Consider the following 24347-nt stretch of genomic DNA (forward strand, 5'->3'; position numbering starts at 1 on the left):
CACTCCAGTACAATGGCAGCGCGGCAACTTCCGGGTCACATGCTCCGGTCACATGACAGCATATGAACGGAGCTTGTCGCGCTGCCATTGTACTGTATACATTGTACTGGAGTCCGCCGGATCCGCCAATCTGGCGAAAAGACGGATGTGTGAAACTAGCATTAGATAGCCATGTTTAACTCTGAAATGCTGAGGCATTTCAGAGAATGACCGAGATTAATAGCCGCCGGGGACCGAGCCGCATTGTTGACAGGTGGGTAACCGGCATCTTCTCCCTGCCCGATGCCCTAGATGACAGGTCTCTGCCCATACATGCATGTAGGCAGAGACCTGTTAATCCAGGGCAGTTGGCTGGGAGATGCCACCGGAGTCCCACCTGTCCGATTACTACGTTATGCGGCTCGGTCACCGGCCGGCCATTAAAATATCTCATTCTCTGAAACGCAGCAGCGTTTAGTCAAACATAACTGTATGAGCTGAAATGTTTTTTTCTTTAAAAGTCGCAGCATTTTAGAATCAAACATATCTTGCTGAGATTCTACAGCCAGTGCCTGATAGATGCTGCCCACGGATCTGGCAACGTTTCAGTTGGTGGGCTCATTTTTAAGTGACAACTAGAGATCGGTGAACCCGAGGTTCGGTGTTCTTACCAAACACAGACTTAACAAAAAAATCGGAATTTTGGCTCGAAGTTCGGTTGCTGTATGTACGCTGACCACTCGCTCGAGTATTGCTGTGCTTGGGTACGCTCAGTGCTCAGCCCAGTGCGATCCACTTGCAGTGTTTCACGGCTCTCACTGGGGGTAAAAAACACCCAAAAATGGAAATATCTTGCCCACCCTCTGCTGTAAGTGATGTGTTTATGGCTGCCTGTATGTGGGAAGAGAACTGTCCAATTAGTGACTTCCATTGGGGCTCATGTCAAGTCCGGGTCCCAAACCGAACTTTATCTAAAGTCTAGCTGTACCCGCCAATCCGAACTTCCAAGGGTCCGCTCATTTCACTAGCTGTTGATGTCACACTTGTAAAGTCGCCCATTTACTTTAGAGAGCTGTGGACCATAAGGTGGTTTGGCCAGTATCAATCTTGGCTGTCTCTCCTGTACCCAGGAACGTTCACTCTGATGAGTGCTTCTATGTTCTCCAAGAGAGCTGCTGCTAGACATCTCTAGGGGTGTCCTATCTTAGAGAAAATTCATAGTCTGATATCTCACATGCCCGATCCTTATCCCTCCCTACATAATTTGTCAGGGGCTCCCACACACATTAGACTGTGTGCCGATCCTGTCAATATTGGATAAACAGACAATTATCTAATGTGTGTAGCCAGCTTTATGCAAACAGCAGAGATATATTGTGGCAATTGCCTTCCATAAAATCAAGACTACTCTGAATGAACATGCTGCTTTTGCATTCATCCAGATACTCACCAATATTTTAGTAGGTAGCATAGGGTAGTCTAAAGGCCATTTTACAAACAGAGATAAATCTTTGGCATATCTGTGGTTGCAGTGAAATCATGGACATATTGTTCCATTTGTACACAGCCACAAACCTGGCACTGATTGTCCACAATTTCACTGCAACCACAGATCTGCCACAGATTTATCTCTGTGTGTAAAGTGGCCTTAAGTTCCACATGGATCGTCCCCAAACCACACCAATACACTCTACTTTAGATAGAATTACATAAACTTATCTTTTTTGGTCATTGACAGCCTGAGTTTAGCGAGATTCAAACTGAAATATTGCGACAGTACTCAAAAATGTAGCCTTCAGTTATCTCGATTCTCTACCATATCCTTCATACACAATGGGGACGAGTGGTGGCAGCACATCATGACGAAATGTTGCATACCTTAAGCGTTAATGAATCAGGCGCCTCTGAATACAACATTCCCCCTCATCAAGAACTGCGTGCACAATGCCGATATTGATGAAGCGGGGTCTTGGATTTCACAAAAAACATGGCTATGTGAACAGCCTCATAGAGTATTATGGCTGTGGGTTTTATCCATGAAAAACTCAGATGGAACAAGTACATGAACATCAGATATCTGAATGAGGCCTGATGTAATGATTTCCACCACTAGAGTTATTTAGAGGGCTTGTTTGGTACTAGAACACAGAGCCTGACATGTGCTGCCTATGACTATTGTTTTCTAGTCATGGGCAACAACTTTATGGCTATGTTCACACAGAGAGGCTTGGCTGCATTTTTTTTCTGCAGCAAAACCTGATCTCTTGGCAGTAGTACAGCTGCGCTTTTTGTTGCGTTCTTGGTTTGTTTCATGCACCAAAAATCATAGTTGCATTTTTGCACTTTCTCATTGCTTTCAATGATGAAAAAGCAGCAAAAACGCTGACAGAATTGACACGCTGCTTCTCTCAAAAACGCAGCAAGTACTGTATTTTTTCGCTATATAAGACGCACCGGATTATAAGACGCACCCCAAATTTATAGGAGGAAAATAGGAAAAAATCATTTTTAATGTTAAAATGTGGGTCCGTCTTATAATCCAAGTGCGTCTTATAATATTTCACCAAGGGGAGCAGCGGTGGTGGAGAGGCTCAGGAAGGTCAAAGGAGGCACGGTAGGCGATGCTGTGGGCTCAGAGAGATATAGCTCAGGAGAGTCAGTGGACGGAGGGTCAGCGATACTGTGGGTTTGAGGGTGTCGCAGTGGCAGGCACCATTTATCTGCCGGCAGACTGCGGGCTCCATTGAATCGCCTGCAGTTGACAATTAACTTCAAGAAAATGGCCGCGGAGGCAGCAATTGTGTAGATAGGACTCCACGGCCATTTTCTTGAATTCCATCGCGCGCACAGCCTCCGCAGCCATTTTCTTGAAGTCAATCTCATCAACCACGGGCAATTCAATGGAGCCCGCTGTCAGATCAATGACATCACCGACCCTCCTTCCTGTGACCACTGCACTGGCACCCACCTCCTCCGAGCCCTCAGTATCACCGACCCTCCATCCTGTGACCACTGCACTGGCACCCACCTCCTCCGAGCCCTCAGTATCGCCGACCCTGCCTCCTGTGACCCCGTTCTACCACCGCCGATCTAGTAAGCCATATTCGGATTATAAGACGCACCAACATTTTACCCTCAGATTGGGGGAAAAAAAGTGTGTCTTATAATTCGGAAAATACGGTATATGTGTATATTAGATGTCTGGAATCTGATAAGTTTTCCTGGTACTGTAAACAGCAAATTTTTATTAGCATGGATATTCATAAAACCAATGAATAAAACATGCAAAAAAAACTACACAGCAAAACCGCAACGTGGGAACAAAGCCTAATTATAAACTTTGAAAACATGACAACATTGTAGTGTATACTTGTACATACGTATGGCAGAATGTATTTATATACATTACCCTCATTAATTCTTAGTCCTCATGTTCTGGCTGTACACGCTGAATTTTTAGCTCAGGGGCCTCTCGCTTTTTTTTTTCCTGGAGCTTTAGGTTAAGGAAAAAAAAATCCTTTACGTCAAGAAAGTTAAAAAATGATTTGAGTCTGAGTAGTTGGCACCAGCCATAAATATGTTTTTATGGAGGCAGCGAGTTTCAGCAGGAGATTGTATAAAGGGAATGTTTGTGTAAGTGCAGTTTTTATAGGGGAGTGTTTATTTAAGTCTTCCATGGTAAGGCAGGGGGCTTCAGGGGAGGTGGTGGGTATACTGCCCTGCTCCTTCTCTGTATATCCACGCTTGTGTATATAGGTGCAACAGGAAAAATGATTTTAACATAGTGTGCATTGTGAGCGAAACCCAAGCTTTAGCTGATGGGGAGGACTTGGCAGCAGTAAAGCTTACATGGTGTTTTGTTATGTCCATGAATGTTAATAAGATGTGTATATGTACATACTGATGTAACGGAGCAGAAATTTAATGTTAACTCTTTGAGGCATAGATATAAAACATATATTTGCCGATCTAATACATAGAGTATATTTTATGCATTTATTTTTTTTAAGCATTTGAGATTTGAGTAGTAAATCATAACCACAAGTTGAAATGTCGATAATAATCTCCATACGGTGCACATACCATACATTCTCTCATGTTTTTCCTTTTGGCCAGGGAAGGCAATCTTACTCCTTTGCTCTGTGGGGCTCCTTATTGTTGTGCCAGGACAAAAGTTGGCAGCATGGTGGCTCAGTGTTTAACACTGTTGCTTTGCAAAGCTGGGGTCCAAGGTTTAAACTCCACCAAGGACAACATCTGAGAGGGGGTTTGTATGGTCTCCCCTTGTTTGCTTGGATTTCCCCCGGGTTCTCCGGTTTCCTCCCACACTTCAAAGATATACGGTTAGGGAGTGTAGATTGTGAGCCCCATTGGGGACATTGAAGACAATGTTTGTAAAACGCTGCAGTGGCATTCCTTTCTCCTTCTCCTTTCTGCACCCTGCCCATGATCCTTGGGACAATTCTTTTTCCCGTTGTGTGCTAACAATTCCTTGGAGAGAGGAGTGTTTCTATATGTTTCTCGCTTGATCAGGGGTCCCCAACCTGTGACTTGTTGTGTGGCACATGTCAGCCTTCAAGTTGTTGCGATGGCACCAGGGTTAAAAAAATATCTATGAAAAGAAGATCTTCACACGGTGACTTTTGTGAGTAGCCCTCCACAGAAGACCATACCCGCATATATATATATATATATATATATATATATATATATATATATATATTTTGGTATGGACTGGAGGACAAATATAGCAATCTGGAAACCGGGTGATTCTGCCAGGTAGAGGTATTTTTGTGGCTGGGTTCCATAGTTTGATGCATGTGCTTGATGCAAAAATGCCAAAAAGGGGTAGAATACATGCCCCCAGATGCATGTATACTGCCAAGAAGCATTGGGGCACAAGGTTTTGGTGGCTTTCTGTGGTGAAGCTTTGGCTCTCATTTATATCGGAACTGTGGGGCTCTTGGTCTCAGTATGGTGCAAGTGGGAGGGATACCGATGAACCTTGGTCATGACCATCTATCAGATCTGAATGTGGCTCTCAAGGTAATAAAATTTGAGGACTAGTACCCTAGATCAGAGGTCTCCCACCTTTCTAACCTTGAGAGCCACGTTCAACTTTGAAAGAGCATTGTAAGCCCATTTAGCTCTGAGAGAGGGTCAAGAGCCAATTCCAGCTCCTGCCACCCTCACTGTAGTGGCAGTCAGAGCCCCGCATTACCGGTGTGTGAAAGCTAAAGCTTTTCTACAGAAATCACACCGAGGTGGCATACCAAGATCCAGGGGTTCCTATCTTACTCAATTTAGATTTGCTCTTATATGTGTGGCTACTCACAAAAGTTGCTATCTGGAGACCTAATCTTCATAGTTGTTGGCTAGCCATGGTGCTTATGCACCAAGCTGGAAGAGAGCCACGAGCCACACATAATAGGTCCACAAGCCACATGTGACTGCTGAGCCACAGGTTGACACCTCCTGCCCTAGATGATGGTTAGCGCTGCCCTATCCTCTGATAAAATAAAGCACAGGGATAAGCGGCTGGAACCACTTATCCCAAGAGAAAACAAGGGTGTTGAACTGATCCTGTTGAATCCATGTTTTCTTTGAAATTAGATGTCAGGTCAGCACTTTGTCGTTGCATAGACATTATACTGTGTACAGGATCCACTAGTGAAAGTGTATTGTAACATTATTGATGCTGCCCTTTCAGGGTTTACATATAAACATTATTCTTATTTTTCCTTTTGAGCTGCATATATCATAACATTCGCCTGTGTTATTAGCAAATTAATACATAAAACAAAAAGATATTCAACTGATGGGGAAACTTACAATGAAAAGTGGAGACGTGTGGATGTAGATACTGATGATCAAGTTCTCTTTAAATCATCAGAACACGAATTGAAAAAGTAATGGAAAATATTGTAATGTATTCACCTTATTCTTCCCATTACCTAGTTATAATTCCTCTTTAAAAAAAAAAAAAAAAAAAAATGGAAATGAAAAAGTAATGGAACCCATCCTGACGACGAATAAGACAAAGGATTAAAAAGACAATATTGTGAAAAAAATGAGTTTTTACTTGTTTTGTTTTCGCAAGAGCTATCCAATCTAGAAGAACTTTTCTATTTTGGTTCTATCTTATGTTCTAAAATAAGTATCTAAAATCTTGATTAACTTCTCTCCACCCTCGCCCTCCTACTCTATATATTTCTGTGTGCCCGCATCTATCCATTACTCAGTCTAGGTTGAAATATACAGCTGTTTTATGGTTTGGGAAAACCAGGTGCGTACAGATTTTATCATCTACATTCCTAAAATTGATTAGTGGTTTCTTAAAAATAAATAAAAATATAAAGCAAAAAAAATATTATTTTTTATACGTAGTCGAATACATTACCAATTTACGAATAGCTGTTGCATACGTTATGTACAATGCATTTAGTGTTTTTTGTTGTTTTTTTTTTACTTTTTATTTTACAGTAGATTTACACAGGCTTATGCAATCTAAAGTGCACCCTCCCTCCTCTCTGGAAAGTGACGCTCTTTATTCCTAGTAGGGAGGGGGGAGAGCTAGAAAATGCAGCTGTAAAAACTCTGCAAGGCAAGATTAAAAAAAAAAAGCTAAATTAGGTCCTACAAACAAACTGTTCTCACAAGAGTCCAGACTTTAGTTGTTGTTGAGCAGAAACTTTGTATGCCCAAAATTCCTGACAAATGAATCCGGTTATACAATGATTTGCCATTGGAGATATTTCAATTGTATGCATGTAATTGTGTAGTAGGTGCCATGTCTCCTTCGATCATCACTGCATACATGGCCATCAAGTGGAATAACTTAGAGTTTGTCCACTACTTTTACATTGATGGCCTATCCTTAGGATAGGTCATCAATGTCTGATTGGCCCGGGTCCGACACCCAGCCAATCTGCTGCTCTCAATGCCAGCGGCAGCAGCAGGCATCTGTAAATGCTTAGTTCTGGAGCTGCTCAGTCTTTTGACATTGCATACCCGCCTCCCATTCAAATCAATAGGATGCGGATGTGCAGTAACTGGCTGCGGTGACTATTAGAGGATGGAGCAGCTCCGGAACTGAGCATTTCCTGCTGGCACCGACAACAGCTGATCAGCGAGGTGCTGGGTGTGAGACCCCAGCTGATCAGACATAAACATAGTGGACAACTTCTTAAAGGCCACCAAACATATTCGATCAAATCATCTGAACCTGCAGATAGTCTCTTGTATATGGTGGCTTCCCAACTATTCCATGACGGATGATATCAGGGGCGAGAAGAATCTAACCTGTTGAATCCCCAATGACTGATCCTTTTGTTCTTTGGAAGATAAGCCACTGCCAAAAGATCTGAGGGAACATAGGATCTCTAGGTTGAGCTGAACATTACTATGTATGGGAAAGTCCAGGAAGATGGCTGTTGGGTGAACTATCGCTTGACCGACAGCTAATATGTATTTGGGCCTTAATTTTTAATTGAAGGAGGTATAAAACTTTTTATTTTTAGTAAAAATGAATGTGATTAATGCTGAGAATGTGGCCTATATTAAAAACAGGTTGTGCCTTTTTCCATGTTTTCCCATCATACCCCAGCGATCCAGCACCAAATCAACATCCTTTGTGTCTGCAACCATTGATGTCTCAGTATATATTGTATGTCTATGGATATATGATTTGGAAGCAAATTAACACTTTATGAAAAGTCTAAATACATTATAATAGCTTGATCATCTTACCCCTACCTCCACATTGTTGACCCTAACACTTTAGAACCAAGCAGCCATCCATAGCATTCATATGGATTCATGGATTCTTCAGTATAAACTTGATCTTAGAAAACTCTTCTCGGAATCTTCGTTTTTTGGTTATTTTTAGCTTATGTTTTAACCTACTGTAACAGCAGAACTATTAAAGCTTCCTATTGTGTAGGCTGCCCTTACCTGTTTTATGGGTCCCCTGTGATCCTTCCTTCTATAGCTGTCCTTGCTTATTGATTCTAGTTGTACACCCATCCTTTTCCTGCATCCCATTAGGGTCAAGCATCTGCTCGATTATTTAGGAACCATACAAGACACAGCAGAATCTCCTGAACCAACATTCATAACCATTTTAATTCGCATTTAATAAAGCCAGCCACATTTTATTTTGAGATGAAAGCTTCTCACCACAATTTCATTTCAGAAACCGAGATCTATACTTTTGAATTGAAGGAATATTTATCGCAGAGATGCAGCAGTAAGTTAATTTGCTGTGCGGTTTGCTTGCCTGCTTGCTTTGCAGAATTGTGTTCTACCACCCTAATAAAAGTGGATTAGATGGGGAAAAATCTTCTCACTCTCCAAAACTCATGGAATTTTGGAATCATTTCGAAGACTGAAGTCTTCGCTTTACCGTGGTTGGTATCTTAACATCGAAATTATGGCTTTTTTATCTCATTGCCAAAAATGACAGGAGAAAGGGAAATCTGCAGTTGTATCCAAGCTGATTTTATGAAATTGACTCATAATAGAGATATGATGGCAACATTTATTAGTGACAGTTCTATTTTCTTCATTGTACGAGTCAACTGAATTTCATGGACCCAATCATTCATAAGAAGTAACTGTTTCTATATGGGTAGATCAAAAAAAACTTTTTCAGGCAGGTATGCTATGTAACCTGCCTGAAAAAAAAGCATTAATTAAACAAAAGAATGAATAAATGCATTTATATTTTAAAATGTCTTGATGTGCAAATGTTTAGGCTTTTGAGCTTCTTTTAACCACTTCAGACTTTGAAAGACGTGAAGCCGGTAAAAGAAGTTACCTGACCATTCTGCAGGTGGCTTATTTTTTTTTAATCAGATTTTTTTTTATTAATTAAACACTGGTACAAGGGTATAAAACAGATATGTGATCATTGCATAACATACAAGGACAGTATCCTAGTAGGTTGAACATTTTCGTATTATGCAGAGCTATACAAATACTCCTCATACACATTTATGATAGTATTTCGATTTTCCATAAACTAACCAATTAAACTACTTAACATCATTAAAATAAAAAAGTCATTAAGGATAAAAGTTGTTCCTACTATGTCCGTCCCGCTCAACACTCATCCTCCAACATGTCGCTCCATAACATTTTTCCTCCGACCACGTCTAACCCTCCCTCTCTTTTCTATAGATTAAATTATTCCTACTTCTCCTCTCAGTGCCACCCAGGGATTCTGATACCATATGGAATTTCTAAGTTCCCAGTACCTCAGTGGTGCCCCCCTATTGCAAGCATAGCAACAAATTATCCAGTATGCTATCTTGTACTAGCGCATTGGAGGGAAGACCAGGAACATCCAGCCAGGGCCGCCAGATCTTATAGAATTTGCCCAGTGCCCTCCTCTTCAAATATACCCCCCTCTCCACTGCGGGCGGCTTCTGCTTGAAAGTCGCTCACCAGTTTATACAATATAAGTTTAGAAAAAAAAGAACCCTTGTAAAGACTTCATAAAAAGTGCTCAGGAAATGACTGAAAAGATCCAAAAAAGACGTTTGAAGACAAAAAGTCCAGAGTGTCCTGGTGCATCATCTTCCCAAAAAACTTGGCGGATTACATGTCTAAAAGATGTGCATATACCCTGTTTTTCTCAAATATGTCCTAAAGGAATGTCGACAGGCAATGTCCTAAGATTTGCTATATTGGAATGGGAGGTAATTACACAGGTATGCATAATCTGGGTTTGTGAACATTTTTTCAAATCTAAAGACTGATTTTTGTGTGTTCTCATCCCCTGATTTCAAAAACACTTCTATTTTTATCCATCACATATGGATTTTGCACAAAACGCGCATGAAATTGCACACAAGCAAGATGAACAAGAGAAATATTTTTGTGATGAAAAATGTACTATACAATGGAACCTTGGTTAACAAGAACAATCCGTTCTGGGAGTGTGCCTGTTAACCAAGTTACTCGTTCAGCAAAGCAAGATTTCCCATAGGATATCATTGCAATGCAGACAATTCCTTCCACAACTTGTTAAATGTCCCATCCTGGTCCCCTATTGTGTCATTCCACACATGCACAAACACGTACAAACACACAAGCTTTAACGCACACGAACATATGCTCCCCTTACCTTCCGTTCCATCGCCGGTCTCCTGGGACTTGCTGTTCACCAGTACGGGCTGTGTATTGGGTTACCATCACGACGAGGGAGGAACTTCCGCTACCAGAGCTCTGACGTCAAAGGCAGGAGCCGCTTGCCTCTGATTGACCAGCGCGCTGCCTTTGAGTAGCGGTCACAGAGGAAGTTCCTGCTTCGTCGCTATGGTTGCCGATGCACATCCTATACCAGCGAACTACAGGACCCAGGAGACCGGCGATGGAACGGAAGGTACACATATTATGCTCACCTTACCTTCCGTTCCATTGCCGGCCTCCTGGATCTTGTAGTTCGCCGCGAGGATTCCTACCTCATTGCGATGTACCGGGGAACTACAAGAACCATGAGGCCGGCGATGGAACGGAAGGTAAGGTGAGCATAATACTGTATGTGTGCGTGTATGGGTGTTTGTGTGTGTTTGCGCGTGCTTGTGTGTGTTTGTGCGGACTGCAAGTGTGGGTTAGAGCGCAGTGGATGTACAGAACCGGAAGTGTGTGCAGTGAGTATTTTGCTCGTACAGCAAAGCTTTCTCGTAAACAGAGTTACAAATTTACAGGAAGCTTTGCTTGTTAAGTGAAACTCTCGTTAACTGGCTTACTCGTTAAGCGAGGTTCCACTGTATGCATGTATGTATGTGTGTATATATATATTTTATATCTTTATATCTTTCATTCTGCAACTTTCTTGGTCTTATTTTTGGAGTTTGAGATTAATTATTGCGCCTTTTCCTTTTGTTCTCCAATGCTTCTCTTGATCCTGTTTCTCTTATAGAAGGCCTGCGGATCTTCTCTGTGAAGCCTCCAGCAATCGTCCCCCTATAATGTTCACGTTCCATCTACCTTAATATTGTCATTCCATCTCCTCGATATCCTGATGAAATCTTTCTCCTTTCTCTTTGCTATCAGCAGCAAGGTTTTCAGGAAAGTTGTTCAAATGGGAATGTAGAAAAGTAACTTCAAATTCATCAGACAGCCCAAGGCTTTGAAATGTTTCCGCATGTTCTCCATGATAGACTGAAATTTTGGATCTTTGTTATCTAGAAATTTCTTCACGACTTCTTCATAGTATCCAAAGCTCTTTTGTCAACAGCTTTAATTTTTGTTTCGAACACAAGGACCTTAATGAGTTTCCCAATATTTAGACCCACAAAAATCTCTCCTTTCAGTTTTGCTTCGGACAGTCCCTGAAACTTGGTACACAGGTACTTAAGTCTCTCCTTGTTTCAGTAGAGCTTTCACAAACGGCTTCATCAGTCCAAGCTTAATGTGGAGTGGTGGTAGGAAAACATTTAGTGTGATCAACTAAACCTTCTGTAACTATGTTCTTGAGTCCAGGTTGCAAAAAGGTTCTCAATGGCCATCTCTTTTGGATCCAGTGATGAGATCTATCCCAGCTGTCCCATTCACACAGAAAGCATGGGCACTTTGTGTATTTGTATTTTCCTTGCTTCCTAAAGAGCAATGAGAGAACTTTTCAGTACATCACATATTGACCATCCTTGATCCTTGTAGTTAAGTTTCTTGAGAATAAAGTTTAAATTCTCATAGCATTCCTTCAAGTGCAGAGAATGCCCGACAGGCACTGAAGCATACTTACGGTCATTGTGCAGTACTCAGTTTCAGAATTTTTTTTTTTTTTAGATGAATCAATAACGAGTTTGCACTTGCTCACATTATACACATTGTAAATGTTTCCATCAACCCAGTAACATCACTGCAATACATGAGGACCACTGTAACCAATCTAATGACACCAAAATCATCCACTAAAGGTTACGCAAAGGGGTTAAAGTATGGTACAAGAAAAATCCTATGGAGTCAGTGTTAGTGAAAAAATTTCGTGACATAGTTTTTTCACAAAGTTCAGTGATCGAAAATAGATTTTATATATATATATATATATACATAAACAAACATTATAATATATAATTTAATATATATATATAATATATATATATATATATATATATATATATATATATATATATATATATATATATATATATATATATATATATATTAAATTATATATTATAATGTTTGTTTATGTATATATATATATATACAGTGCCTACAAGTAGTATTCAACCCCCTGCAGATTTAGCAGGTTTGATAAGATGCAAATAAGATAGAGCCTGCAAACTTCAAACAAGAGCAGGATTTATTAACAGATGCATACATCTTACAAACCAACAAGTTATGTTGCTCAGTTAAATTTTAATACATTTTCAACATAAAAGTGTGGGACAATTCAACCCCTAGGTTTAATATTTTGTGGAATAACCCTTGTTTGCAATTATAGCTAATAATCGTCTTTTATAAGACCTGATCAGGCCGGCACAGGTCTCTGGAGTTATCTTGGCCCACTCCTCCATGCAGATCTTCTCCAAGTTATCTAGGTTCTTTGGGTGTCTCATGTGGACTTAATCTTGAGCTCCTTCCACAAGTTTTGAATTGGGTTAAGGTCAGGAGACTGACTAGACCACTGCAACACCTTGATTTTTTCCCTCTTGAACCAGGCCTTGGTTTTCTTGGCTGTGTGCTTTGGGTCGTTGTCTTGTTGGAAGATGAAATGACGACCCATCTTAAGATCCTTGATGGAGGAGCGGAGGTTCTTGGCCAAAATCTCCAGGTAGGCCGTGCTATCCATCTTCCCATGGATGCGGACCAGATGGCCAGGCCCCTTGGCTGAGAAACAGCCCCACAGCATGATGCTGCCACCACCATGCTTGACTGTAGGGATGGTATTCTTGGGGTCGTATTCAGTGCCATCCAGTCTCCAAATGTCACGTGTGTGGTTGGCACCAAAGATCTCAATCTTGGTCTTATCAGACCAGAGAACCTTGAACCAGTCTGTCTGAGTCCTCCAAGTGATCATGAGCAAACTGTAGACGAGCCTTGACATGACGCTTTGAAAGTAAAGGTACCTTACGGGCTCGTCTGGAACGGAGACCATTGCGGTGGAGTACGTTACTTATGGTATTGACTGAAACCAATGTCCCCACTGCCATGAGATCTTCCCGGAGCTCCTTCCTTGTTGTCCTTGGGTTAGCCTTGACTCTTCGGACAAGCATGGCCTCGGCACAGGTGGAAACTTTCAAAGGCTGTCCAGGCCGTGGAAGGCTAACAGTAGTTCCATAAGCCTTCCACTTCCGGATGATGCTCCCAACAGTGGAGACAGGTAGGCCCAAGTCCTTGGAAAGGGTTTTGTACCCCTTGCCAGCCTTGTGACCCTCCACGATCTTGTCTCTGATGGCCTTGGAATGCTCCTTTTGTCTTTCCCATGTTGACCAAGTATGAGTGCTGTTCACAAGTTTGGGGAGGGTCTTAATTAGTCAGAAAAGGCTGGAAAAAGAGATAATTAATCCAAACATGTGAAGCTCATTGTTCTTTGTGCCTGAAATACCCCTTAATACTTTAGGGGAACCAAACAGAATTCTTGTGGTTTGAGGGGTTGAATAATAAATGACCCTCTGAATAAACTTTTCACAATTTAAAAAAAAAATAAAAAAATAAATAACATTCCTTTTTTGCTGCAGTGCATTTCACACTTCCAGGCTGATCTACAGTCCAAATGTCAAAATGCCAAGTTAATTCCGAATGTGTAAACCTGCAGGGGGTTGAATACTACTTGTAGGCACTGTATGTGTGTGTGTGTGTGTGTGTGTGTGTATATATATATATATATAAAGCTGAGTGGAGGATACCGGGCACCACCGATCCCTGTATGGCTGACAAAGCTGTGCTTTCAGGTAGGTGGAGACCTGGGTGCGTGTCCCAAAGCAAAGGCGATACAAGATCCACAATGAAGAGATGAAAGGTCGCACTCCAAAGGTCGAATAAAATATTTTTCTTTTTATTCCACGATCACATCAGGGGTACAGGTAGTGAGGGAGGATGAGGGTGTGCCACGTCCGACGTGGCACACCCTCATCCTCCCTCACTACCTGTACCCCTGATGTGATCGTGGAATAAAAAGAAAAATATTTTATTCGACCTTTGGAGTGCGACCTTTCATCTCTTCATTGTGGATATATATATATATATATATATATATATATATATATATATATATATATATATATATATATATATATATAATATTACCTCTTACTTGGTATGTCTGGGATCCCATGTACATGTTTGAGAAAGTTGGCTCTAGAAGATAAGCCTTCGCTATCACTTTTATCCAGGTTCACTAAAGCTGTTCTTATGTAATAAAGGAGTTGGACCCGATGGCCCTTGAGGTTCCTGCCAACTCTACCATTCTATGATTCTGAGTAAAGAACTCATGGCTAACGTTCATGATCCCCCATAATGTATTGGTAATGTGGTCAAAATGGACAATTCTGTTGACAAGCAGTTGGCAAAGTCTGCCAGGTTCTATAGACATGAGATCATTGGCAGATTATTCCAACTGTGGTGGGATCTGTCATCAAGACACTGGTGCCAGTGCTTCAAGTTCTGTAAGAGTATAGCTACCGTACCTTGAAATTCTACTTAGTATGTATGTTTTTGTTTATATAATTCATTTCTAATAAATGACACATTTTATAAATGGCAATGGGCTTCTACATTAAAGCCTATCTATATATAATGATGTGATATGTGGCAGAACAAATGTACAGTCTACATTTATAAAGAATATATATACATATATATATATATATATATATATATATATATATAGAGAGATAGAGATAGAGATAGAGATAGATATATATATCTAATCTATCACATTACTATTACACATTACTATTTATTTTGTATGCCTGTTTATTCTATTGGGTTACTCCTCTTATTGTACATTGTGTTGATCTTAAAAGTCACCAGGGGTTACTATAACCAATGAGACCGGTGCCATGTGAACTTTATTTAATCGGTGAGCTTCAATATCCATATAATTAAGAACAATAACTAATATAGTCTCCATAATGCAGTCACTCCTTAGTAATCTATTTGTAAGATGACATTTGCACAACCCTGCACACCTCTCTGGTTCTTAGCCAAGTCCAGGGCCAATTTCTTCACCATGAAGAAATACAAAACTTTTATAGTTATCTGTATGAATTTTGTTCTTTCATTTTTGCTTTTCTTAGAGATGTAAGACAGTGTTTCTCAATTCCAGTCCTCAAGACCCACCAACAGATCATGTTTTCAGGTTTTCCTCAATCAGGTTTTCAGGATTTCCTTAATGTTGCACAGGTGATGGAATTATCCCCTGTCTAATATTGAGGAAAACCTGAAAACATGATCTGTTGTTGGGTCTTGAGGACTGGAGTTGAGAAACACTGATGTAAGAGAAATTTCTTGGCTTGACTTTAGAATAAGTGAGGTCAACACATGATATATTTAAGCCCTATCTAACAAAGACAATAAATTAGTGTTGGCCGAGCCCACAAGATCATTGACTATGTATATGGGTGTAGGGGGCTGTTGATTCTCCTCGCTATATCTGATGCGGAAGAGAAAGATCGGGCTTGGTAGAGATGATGGTTGGCTGGTCAAGTGTTTGGTTGATAGCTATATAAAGCGTATTGACAACTTTTCGGATCTTTTGCAACAAAATAGTTAATATGAGCTTTGATCACTTCAATGACCAAAGACATTGCTTTGAAATGAGCATTAATATTGGCTGATAACTGTCGACATGAAAATAGGCATGAAAGCAAAATTTACAAATCCATTTTAACGTTCCCTTTAATCTCTTACAGGATCTCCAGAACAGGATTGAGGACCACATAGTGGTGATTACGTCTCATGCTTGCTCACAGCCAGTCAGATGGGGTTGTTCTCGGTGTGGCGCTCAGGGAAAACAGGCGGTGGGTACACTGACATCATGCTGCTACTTCTTTGCCTGTTTCTCGTTGGCTTAGCATTTGCCCGTCCATCTTACAGCCGAGGAGAGGACACCACCATTGAACCAGAAGGTAAGATTTAGCAAACGTTAGTCAAACTGTAAAACTAGAAACACAGGATGGGATTGTTCTAGTGCTTGGGATATTTAAGCTGTAGTTTGAAGTTAGATGTAATAAGTTGAAGACAATATTTGGAGAGTGTTTACTTGGGAAGTTCTTGACGATATACAATATCTAGTGACACTGCCTTTCTTCCTATATTTTATACTGATGAAGATATTGACTTGAGGAGATGAAAGCCAGAGACGCATAGTCTACAATTTAGGCATGCTCTTACACAACATTTTACTGTAAGGCCCACTTTAATGTAACAATCACTCCTATCATACAGATTTCTAAGCCCTGGTTGCACCCTTGCCCAAGGGGGGATAGTTTGTAAGAACATCGGTGATGTTACCCTGCTGGAGACTCTTCTTGAAGGCATGATGCATTAGAGTATATAGTTATCACTCGCCCTCTGAATTCCAGCCTGTCAATCTGTCTGATATGTGCAGCTTTAGGAGGTATGGGAGCAATGCTGCCTGTCCTGTTTGTAGTGTCTGCAGAACCACACCTGAACCTGTACAACGCTCCATCCAGTGGTGCTTTGCTTAAGGTTAGGCTGCCAACGTTCCTATTGTGCCAAGTTTTCAGTAAATTGACAACTCTTATGATAACAGACTTTAGAACATTCTTACGACATAGTTTTCCGCTTTGTTTTTTGAATGGTTGGATAGGTATACAATCTTATAATAAAATAGTCTAACTTAGAAGTTTTTGTAAACTTTTTTGTTTTGCCGTGTCTCTAGGCAGGTGAAGCCATCCATAGAGTTTCTTATAATAAACGTCATCACATTAGTATCCTTTTCTCTTTTTTTTTTTTTTTTTTTTTTTTTACTGTTTTTCACACATTCAGGGTTTTGCAGTCTTTTATGTTTTGTAACAGGTTCTGGAAAACCTGACACTCTACATATTCTAGACGTGTGTCAGCGGGTACAATTTTTGACCAAGAGATTTAGTAAATAACAAGCCTTGAATCTGAACACTGTGTTTATAACACTTTCAGCGACTCTACTTTACTAGAAGCTTGTATATAGTAATTGGACGGTCAAGTGATGTCACAAACCACTTGCTTTGGGCTGCACAATTCTATCCGCTCTATTGAGGTTAGCCTTAAAAAGAAACTACCCATTCATAATACTTTTTTACCTTTCCATAATGACTAGAGATGAGCGGACCCGAACTGTAAAGTTCAGGGTCCGTACCAAACACAGACTTTAAAAATGAGTAGATTGGGAATTTGGGTTCTGTACGTATGCTGAGAACTCGATCAAGCATCGGTGTGCTCTGGTCCGCTCGTTCCTCGGCCCAGTCCAAGCTTCTTGCAGTCTCCAAATGGGCTCTCACTGGAGGTAAAAAACAGTGGATGCACAAAAAAAATCCCCAAAAACCTGCCCAATCACTGACTTCCAATGGTTTTGGGCTCCAGGATCAAGTTCAGGTCAAGTCTGGGTCCTGAACTAAATTTTGCCTAAACTGTGGCTGAACCCAAACTTCCACTTGTCCGCTCATCTTTAATATTGACATATTAAAAGTTATTGTTCAGTTTGGGTGCTGAAAACCACTACATATTGCTTTAAATAAAAGGAGTGAAAGTGCTCAGCCAAGCGCTGTTCCATAACAGCGAGGAGATCTGAAGCTGCAGATGGACCTGTAGACATCTATGAGCCCACCTTCAACTAAGCTTGCACTACTGCCCTTTTCAGTGAATAGTGGGGGTCTTGGCATCCGATCCACAATCAAAACCACTGACATGTCAGTATATTTATTTGACATATCACTCTTAAGTTTAAATCCACATTCAATTTGACGTCTGGATCTGGAGAGCCTCAGAAAGTCATCGAATATGATACATGTAAGAGTTGTATGTCCAATTTAGGCAACTAATGTAGATGCTATGTTATCCAATCCAAGTTGTGTAGTTTGCTGGAGCAAAAAAAAAAAAAAAACCAATATAGGTTCTTATTTGGGATTGACAGTTAGGGATGAGTGTTAAGGCCCTGTCACACACAGAGATAAATCTTTGGCAGATCTGTGGTTGCAGTGAAATCATGGACATATTGTTCCATTTGTACACAGCCACAAACCTGGCACTGATTGTCCACAATTTCACTGCAACCACAGATCTGCAGCAGATTTATCTGTGTGTGACAGGGCCTTTAAAAAGGCTCACCTTAGGTTATGTGAGTCACAACCAACTGTAAAGCTCACAGTATATGGCTGCAGCAGCCCCATGTGTGTGGCTGCAATAACTCAGAGGGGAAGAATGGGTATAGATGCCGCGCTGCTGTGGTGAAGAAAGCATCCAGGAGAAGGTCAATAGTGATTTATTTCTCTATGCATTTCAGAGAGATCCCTCTCCTTCTTCAGGAAATTCACGTATGTAATCATCCTGAAGAAGGAGAGGGATCTCTCCGAAACGCGTAGAGCAAGAAATCACTAATGACCTTATCCTGTATGTTTTCTTCATCACGGCAGCGCGGCATCTATACCTATTCTTCCTCTCTTGGTTAATCCAGTCCAAGTTGGCTTTATAGATGTAAAAACAATTGACAAACCCCGCCTACCCCTCAGTCCTAGGTGTTTAGGGCTTATGGTAGTGTTGGCCAATGTAAAAAATCAGCTTTTTTAATCTGCCAGAGATTCCTCACATATATACAGCCCTAAATAACTAATTCTAATTGCTGCAATGTAAGTCTATGAAAAAAAAAAAAGAACTTACGCTGCAGTTCTTCTGCCTTTTAAGACAACTTATAAGATCTTCCATTACAGATGTTTTTTATTTTTTTTTTTTTTTGCATACATGCATTGCAGATCAGTTTCTGGCCAGGGGCACACACAGATCACCTAAGATTCTTTACGTGTATCTAGTAGAGATTTTGGCTCATCATATTAAGAAAAAGCCAGAATTCTTACTGCGCTCCGTTTCATATTTCAACATTGACTCCCCCACCCCAAAAAAGCAGCACATAATTATCTTCAAGAACGTACATCAGGATATAAGGTGAACACTAGTATTATTATGGGATTTAGAAGGAAGTTATACCAGAAGCAAAATAGAAATAGCTTAAGATGTGCATTCCCGCTGATGTCTGATGAACCAACTTGACAGCTTTGACATTAGATTGCTCTCGGCGGCCTCTGCATGCTGGGACCTGTGGTTCCATTACTATAGACAATACATAGATGTCACTTTCTCATTTCAAACTAATTCTTATTCAGACAGACTCCTTTGTAATACCTTTTTAATTGTTGGTTTTTTTTTTTTTTTTTTAAAGCTTATTAAAATAACTATTGTGTGCTGTACAGCAGATAAATAGAAGGGAGTTGTTGGCAAATATGAGGTGTTTCTGGCGCAATCTTCCCAGAACAGCTGCCATGCAGCACCTCTGTGTAACATCGGTCTAATAAAAAAGAATTAATATGAAAGTTCATCATCATTGTAAAAAAATTACATTTATGGAGGAGATGATCCAGAGCACAGACAGTAATCAATTACACCAAACTATGTAGACCTAATATTTCCCAGAGGTGAGAGTTTGCCACAATGTATCCTGTCCAGGCACCCTGCTGTTACATATTACTTACATAGCTACATTACAAACTATTTAGGCTGTAGAATTTATTGTGCTTCTAGACTTGTAAAAAACGATCATAGTGAAAATGATGAGATCTGAACTAGGCGACAATTTTCACTGACCGAAAGCAAAGATATTTCTGGTATAAAAAAAATGTTAATAAAAAGTTGCAGACCTATTTTAGAATGTTTAAAGTTTTGCAAACTTTTTAAAAACCGTTTTCATACATTAGACGCTCTAAATCTATGTTCACACAGGGCGTTTTTGGTCTGGTTTTTTGTGCAGCAAAACCTCCATCTTTTGCCAGGAAATAACCTGCAGTTTTGCCATGTTTTTGCAAACAATCGACATGTTCATTCTTTCAAAAATTGAGCTAAAACCAAGGTGCTTGACAAAACAGTCAGGAAAACCTCAGGTGTTTTTTCTGTGTGCATGAGATTTCTGGAATCTCATAGGTTTTGCTGGGACTGTGAAGGCAGCGTTTTATTAGCATAGATTTGCATAAAACCAAGGCAAAAACCATGCTAAAAAAATTATAAAAACTCCGCGTGTGAGCATAGCCTAAGGGTAAGTTCACACAGTGCGTTTTTCGCGGCGTTTTTGCGCAGTTTTCGGGTGCGTTTTTGCTCAGAAAACTGCATGACTTTGCTTCCCCAGCAAAGTCTGAGTTTTCATTTTTGCTGTCTGCACACAGCGTTTTTTTTCAGCTGCGTTTTTGTGGTGCCACAAAAACGCAGCATGTCAATTATTCCCGCGTTTTTCACTGCGCTTTTCATCCATTGAGTGCAATGGGATGTTGAAAGACGCAATGAGAAACGCAAATTGTTATTATAGCTGCGTTTTGGTGCGTTTCTAAGACCAAAAACGCAGCTATAAATGCAGGAGGTGGGTAGTAAAGTGACATGTACAGGAAGAGGATTCCTTCTGTCAGTAAACACAGAAGCGTGAATCCTCCCGGTACCGTCACCGCTGCTTCCACCTCCCGTCCTGTGCATGTCTGCTGCCGTGCGGCGCCATGTCTGGGCAGGAGGTGGAAGCGGCTGCGAAAACAAAAGTGAACAATAGAAAAAAAAAAGTTATACTCACCTGTCTGCAGCCTCCCGGTGCCATGCCCGCTCCCATCTCCTCTCACGGTATCGCCGCTCCGGCTGTGTGCAGACGGCTGGGACACCTCCGGCTCTGATAGATGCAGGACCTGGCGATGGATCACCTGATGCAGTCACCTGACGCATCAGGTGATCGTAAGTCTCGGGCTGACGCCGGCGCCCAGCCGGTTATCAGCGGATGCGTCAGGAGACTTCATCCCTGATTACCGGCAGCTGCTGCAGTGATCGGACAGGATCAGACTCCCGACCCATCGCTCCAGTAATCAGCCGGTAATCAGCACATAAGTGAGTATTTTTTTTTTTTTGCACCGATGCATCAGCTCATTGTATAAACGGCTTTTATACAATCAGCTGATGTGTGATGTGCTTCAGCCCCTAGAACCTGACACATCATCTGATCGCTTTGCCTTCCAGCAAACCGATCAGATGATATTGGATCCGGATTGGACGGCGTGGGACCCTTGACCCAGGATTACTGCGGAGGGGGGTTCTTTATTTCAATAAAGATGGAGTCACTAATTGTGTTGTTTTATTTCTAATAAAAATATTTTTCTGTGTGTTGTTTTCTTTTAATCTTTACTAGAAATTCATGGTGGCCATGTCTAATATTGGCGTGACACCATGAATTTCGGGCTTAGGGCCAGCTATACAGCTAGCCCTAACCCCATTATTACCCAGCGAGCCACCCGGCATCAGGGCAGCTGGAAGAGTTGGATACAGCGCCAGAAGATGGCGCTTCTATGAAAGCGCCATTTTCTGGGGTGGCTGCGGGACTGCAATTCACAGCGGGGGTGCCCAGAAAGCATGGGCACCCTGCACTGTGGATTCCAATCCCCAGCTGCCTAGTTGTACCCGGCTGGACTCAAAAATTGGGCGAAGCTCACGTCATTTTTTTTTTTTAAATTATTTCATGAAATTCATGAAATAATTTAAAAAAAAAAGGGCTTCCCTATATTTTTGGTTCCCAGCCGGGTACAAATAGGCAGCTGGGGGTTGGGGGCAGCCCGTACCTGCCTGCTGTACCCGGCTAGCATACAAAAATATGGCGAAGCCCACGTCATTTTTTTTGTTTGGGGGGGGCATAGAAATCCTGCATACAGTCCTGGAAGGAGGATGCTGAGCCTTGTAGTTCGACAGCTGCTGTCTGCTCTCCTGCATACACTATTGGATGGAGGATGCTGAGCCTTGTAGGTCTGCTCCCCCTGACTCTCCCTCCAGCATACAGTCCTGGAAGGAGGATGCTGAGCCTTGTAGTTCTGCAGCTGATGTCTGCTCTCCTGCATACACTATTGGATGGAGTATGCTGAGCCTTGTAGAGAATGAAGAACACATTGAAGAAGGAAATGACATCAGACCTTTTTTTTTTGTTCACTGATAAAAAACACATAAAGACGCAGTGAGCAAAAACGCAGCAAAAAAACTCACCAAATCGCGGCAAAACGCGTGCGTTTTTTTGCCGCGTTTTTTTGATGCAGGTGCGTTTTTGTGCGGTTTTTGCCGCAAAAAACGCACAAACGCAGCATCAAAAAAACGCAGTGTGTGAACCTAGCCTAAGGCAGTTTGGTGCAGTTTGTTGCCCAAATCTGTATGTCTATCCTTATGCCAGCTAAGTCAATGAGAATTCTGAAGTGCTGTGCGCACGTTGCTTCTTTTTTCCTTGCAGTTTTGGGTGCAGAAAAAAAATTTGCAGCATGTCAATTGTTGGTGCCTTTTTTTCCTCTGTTTTTTTAAGCCTTCTAGGAATTGATTTAACAAAAAAAAAATGCATAGCACAAAAAAAGCACCAAAAATGCGTGCATTTTTTGGTGCATTTTTCTGCCACGAGGTGCAGTTTTTAGGTGCAGAAATTTTCTGCATCGGGGCACATACCTTTGGGCTATATCTGCACACTGCATTTTTGTGGTGACAATAAAAATGCACCAAAAATGTACCCTATGGTCAAAAAACTGCATCAATGTTTTTGGTGCGTTTTTTGACCATTCGTTTTTGATGCATTTTTTTTTATCACCAAAGGGTGAAAAAAGCAGGGAAAAATGCAAAAAGTATTGACATGCTGCATTTTTGTAGTTAGCACAAAATACAGCCCCCAAAAAGCAATGTGTGCACAGCAAATCTGGAATCTTACAGACTTTGCTGGGGAAGGAAAAGGATGCAGCTTGTGGTGACTTAGGCTATGTCCGCACGTTGCTTTTTACCTGCTTTTTTGCTGCTTTTTCAACTGCAGCGTTTAATGCCAAAATGGTTGTGTTCTGCTTTTCAAGCAAAGTCTATGGGAATTTGGGTTTCTTGTCCGCACTATGCAGTTCAAACTGCAGCCTTTTTGTTGCAGAACTTTGGTCAAAAACTCAGCTTTGCAGTGCAAAACCCAAATGGCAAAAACAATTGACATGTGAATTGTTTTTGCCATTTGGGTTTTGCACTGCAAAGCTGAGTTTTTGACCAAAGTTCTGCAACAAAAAGGCTGCAGTTTGAACTGCATAGTGCGGACAAGAAACCCAAATTCCCATAGACTTTGCTTGAAAAGCAGAACACAACCATTTTGGCATTAAACGCTGCAGTTGAAAAAGCAGCAAAAAAGCAGGTAAAAAGCAGGTAAAAAGCAACGTGCGGACATAGCCTTAAGAGGTACCCACAAACTGCACTAAAAAAAGCATCCAAAACTGCAGCGAGCACATGGGGCCTTAATCAGTGGATGCTGGATACTAAAGGGTGCTTTACACGCTGCGACATAGCGATTGCTAGCTATGTCGTGGGCGATAGCACCTGCCCCCGTCGTTCGTGCGACATGTTGTGATCGCTGCCGTAGCGATATTGTTTGCGACGTCACTGTTGCTGCCGAACAATCCCTCCTTCAAGGGGGAGGTGCGTTCGGCGTCACAGCGACATCACCTAAGCGGCTGCCCAATAGCAGAGGAGGGGCGGAGATGAGCGGCCGGAACATCTCACCCACCTCCTTCCTTCCTCATTGCCGGTGGACGCAGGTAAGGAGATGTTCGTTGTTCCTGCGGTGTCACACATAGCGATGTGTGATGCAGCAGGAGCGACGAACAACCAGTGGCATGCAACAGCAACGATATGAAAAGGAGCGACGTTTCAACGATCAACGATTTTTGACGTTTTTGCGATCGTTGATAGTCGCTCCTTTTAGTCACACACAACGATATCGCTAACGGCGCCGGATGTGCGTCACGAACGCCGTGACCCCGATGATATATTGTTAGCGATATCTTTGTGTGTAAAGTACCCTTAAGATTTTTCATCACAAGCAAATCTCATTATATGCATGTGTGTCGCCCTGGGCAAGCCAGGGGACACAGATAACAACACCACTACACCCCACACTCCAGGTAGGCAAATCTGCTAACCAGAAATCCTTGTTGCCTCCCTCCAAGAGTCTGTTGATGCACACCAGGGGGTGGGCCAGGTGGTTGGCTCCGCCCACCTAGGAGCTCACAACTCTGGAGGCAGGAAGTAACCAGGCAGTCAGCTCAGGGAAGAGCTTGAGTCCAGTCAGGGAGGAGGAAGTGGAAGGAGTGAGGAGTAGCCCAGGCAGGGGCTAGAGTAAACAACAA

At 41.6% G+C, this 24347-nt stretch overlaps 1 protein-coding gene across 5 annotated transcripts in view; it reads left to right on the forward strand.

Annotated features, from left to right (window-relative positions):
* Positions 1–24347, forward strand: part of FGFR2 (fibroblast growth factor receptor 2) — a 131754-nt gene that overhangs the window by 39909 nt on the left and 67498 nt on the right. For all 5 annotated transcript variants that reach the window (XM_075348641.1, XM_075348643.1, XM_075348642.1 and 2 more), the window contains exon 2: positions 15849–16064. In XM_075348641.1, coding sequence (XP_075204756.1) covers positions 15917–16064 — 148 coding nt within the window. In that variant the 5' untranslated portion in view covers positions 15849–15916. The remainder of the gene's footprint in view (positions 1–15848; positions 16065–24347) is intronic.

The sequence above is a fragment of the Anomaloglossus baeobatrachus genome, chromosome 5 (assembly GCF_048569485.1).
Source record: "Anomaloglossus baeobatrachus isolate aAnoBae1 chromosome 5, aAnoBae1.hap1, whole genome shotgun sequence".
NCBI classification, from domain to species: Eukaryota; Metazoa; Chordata; class Amphibia; order Anura; family Aromobatidae; genus Anomaloglossus; species Anomaloglossus baeobatrachus.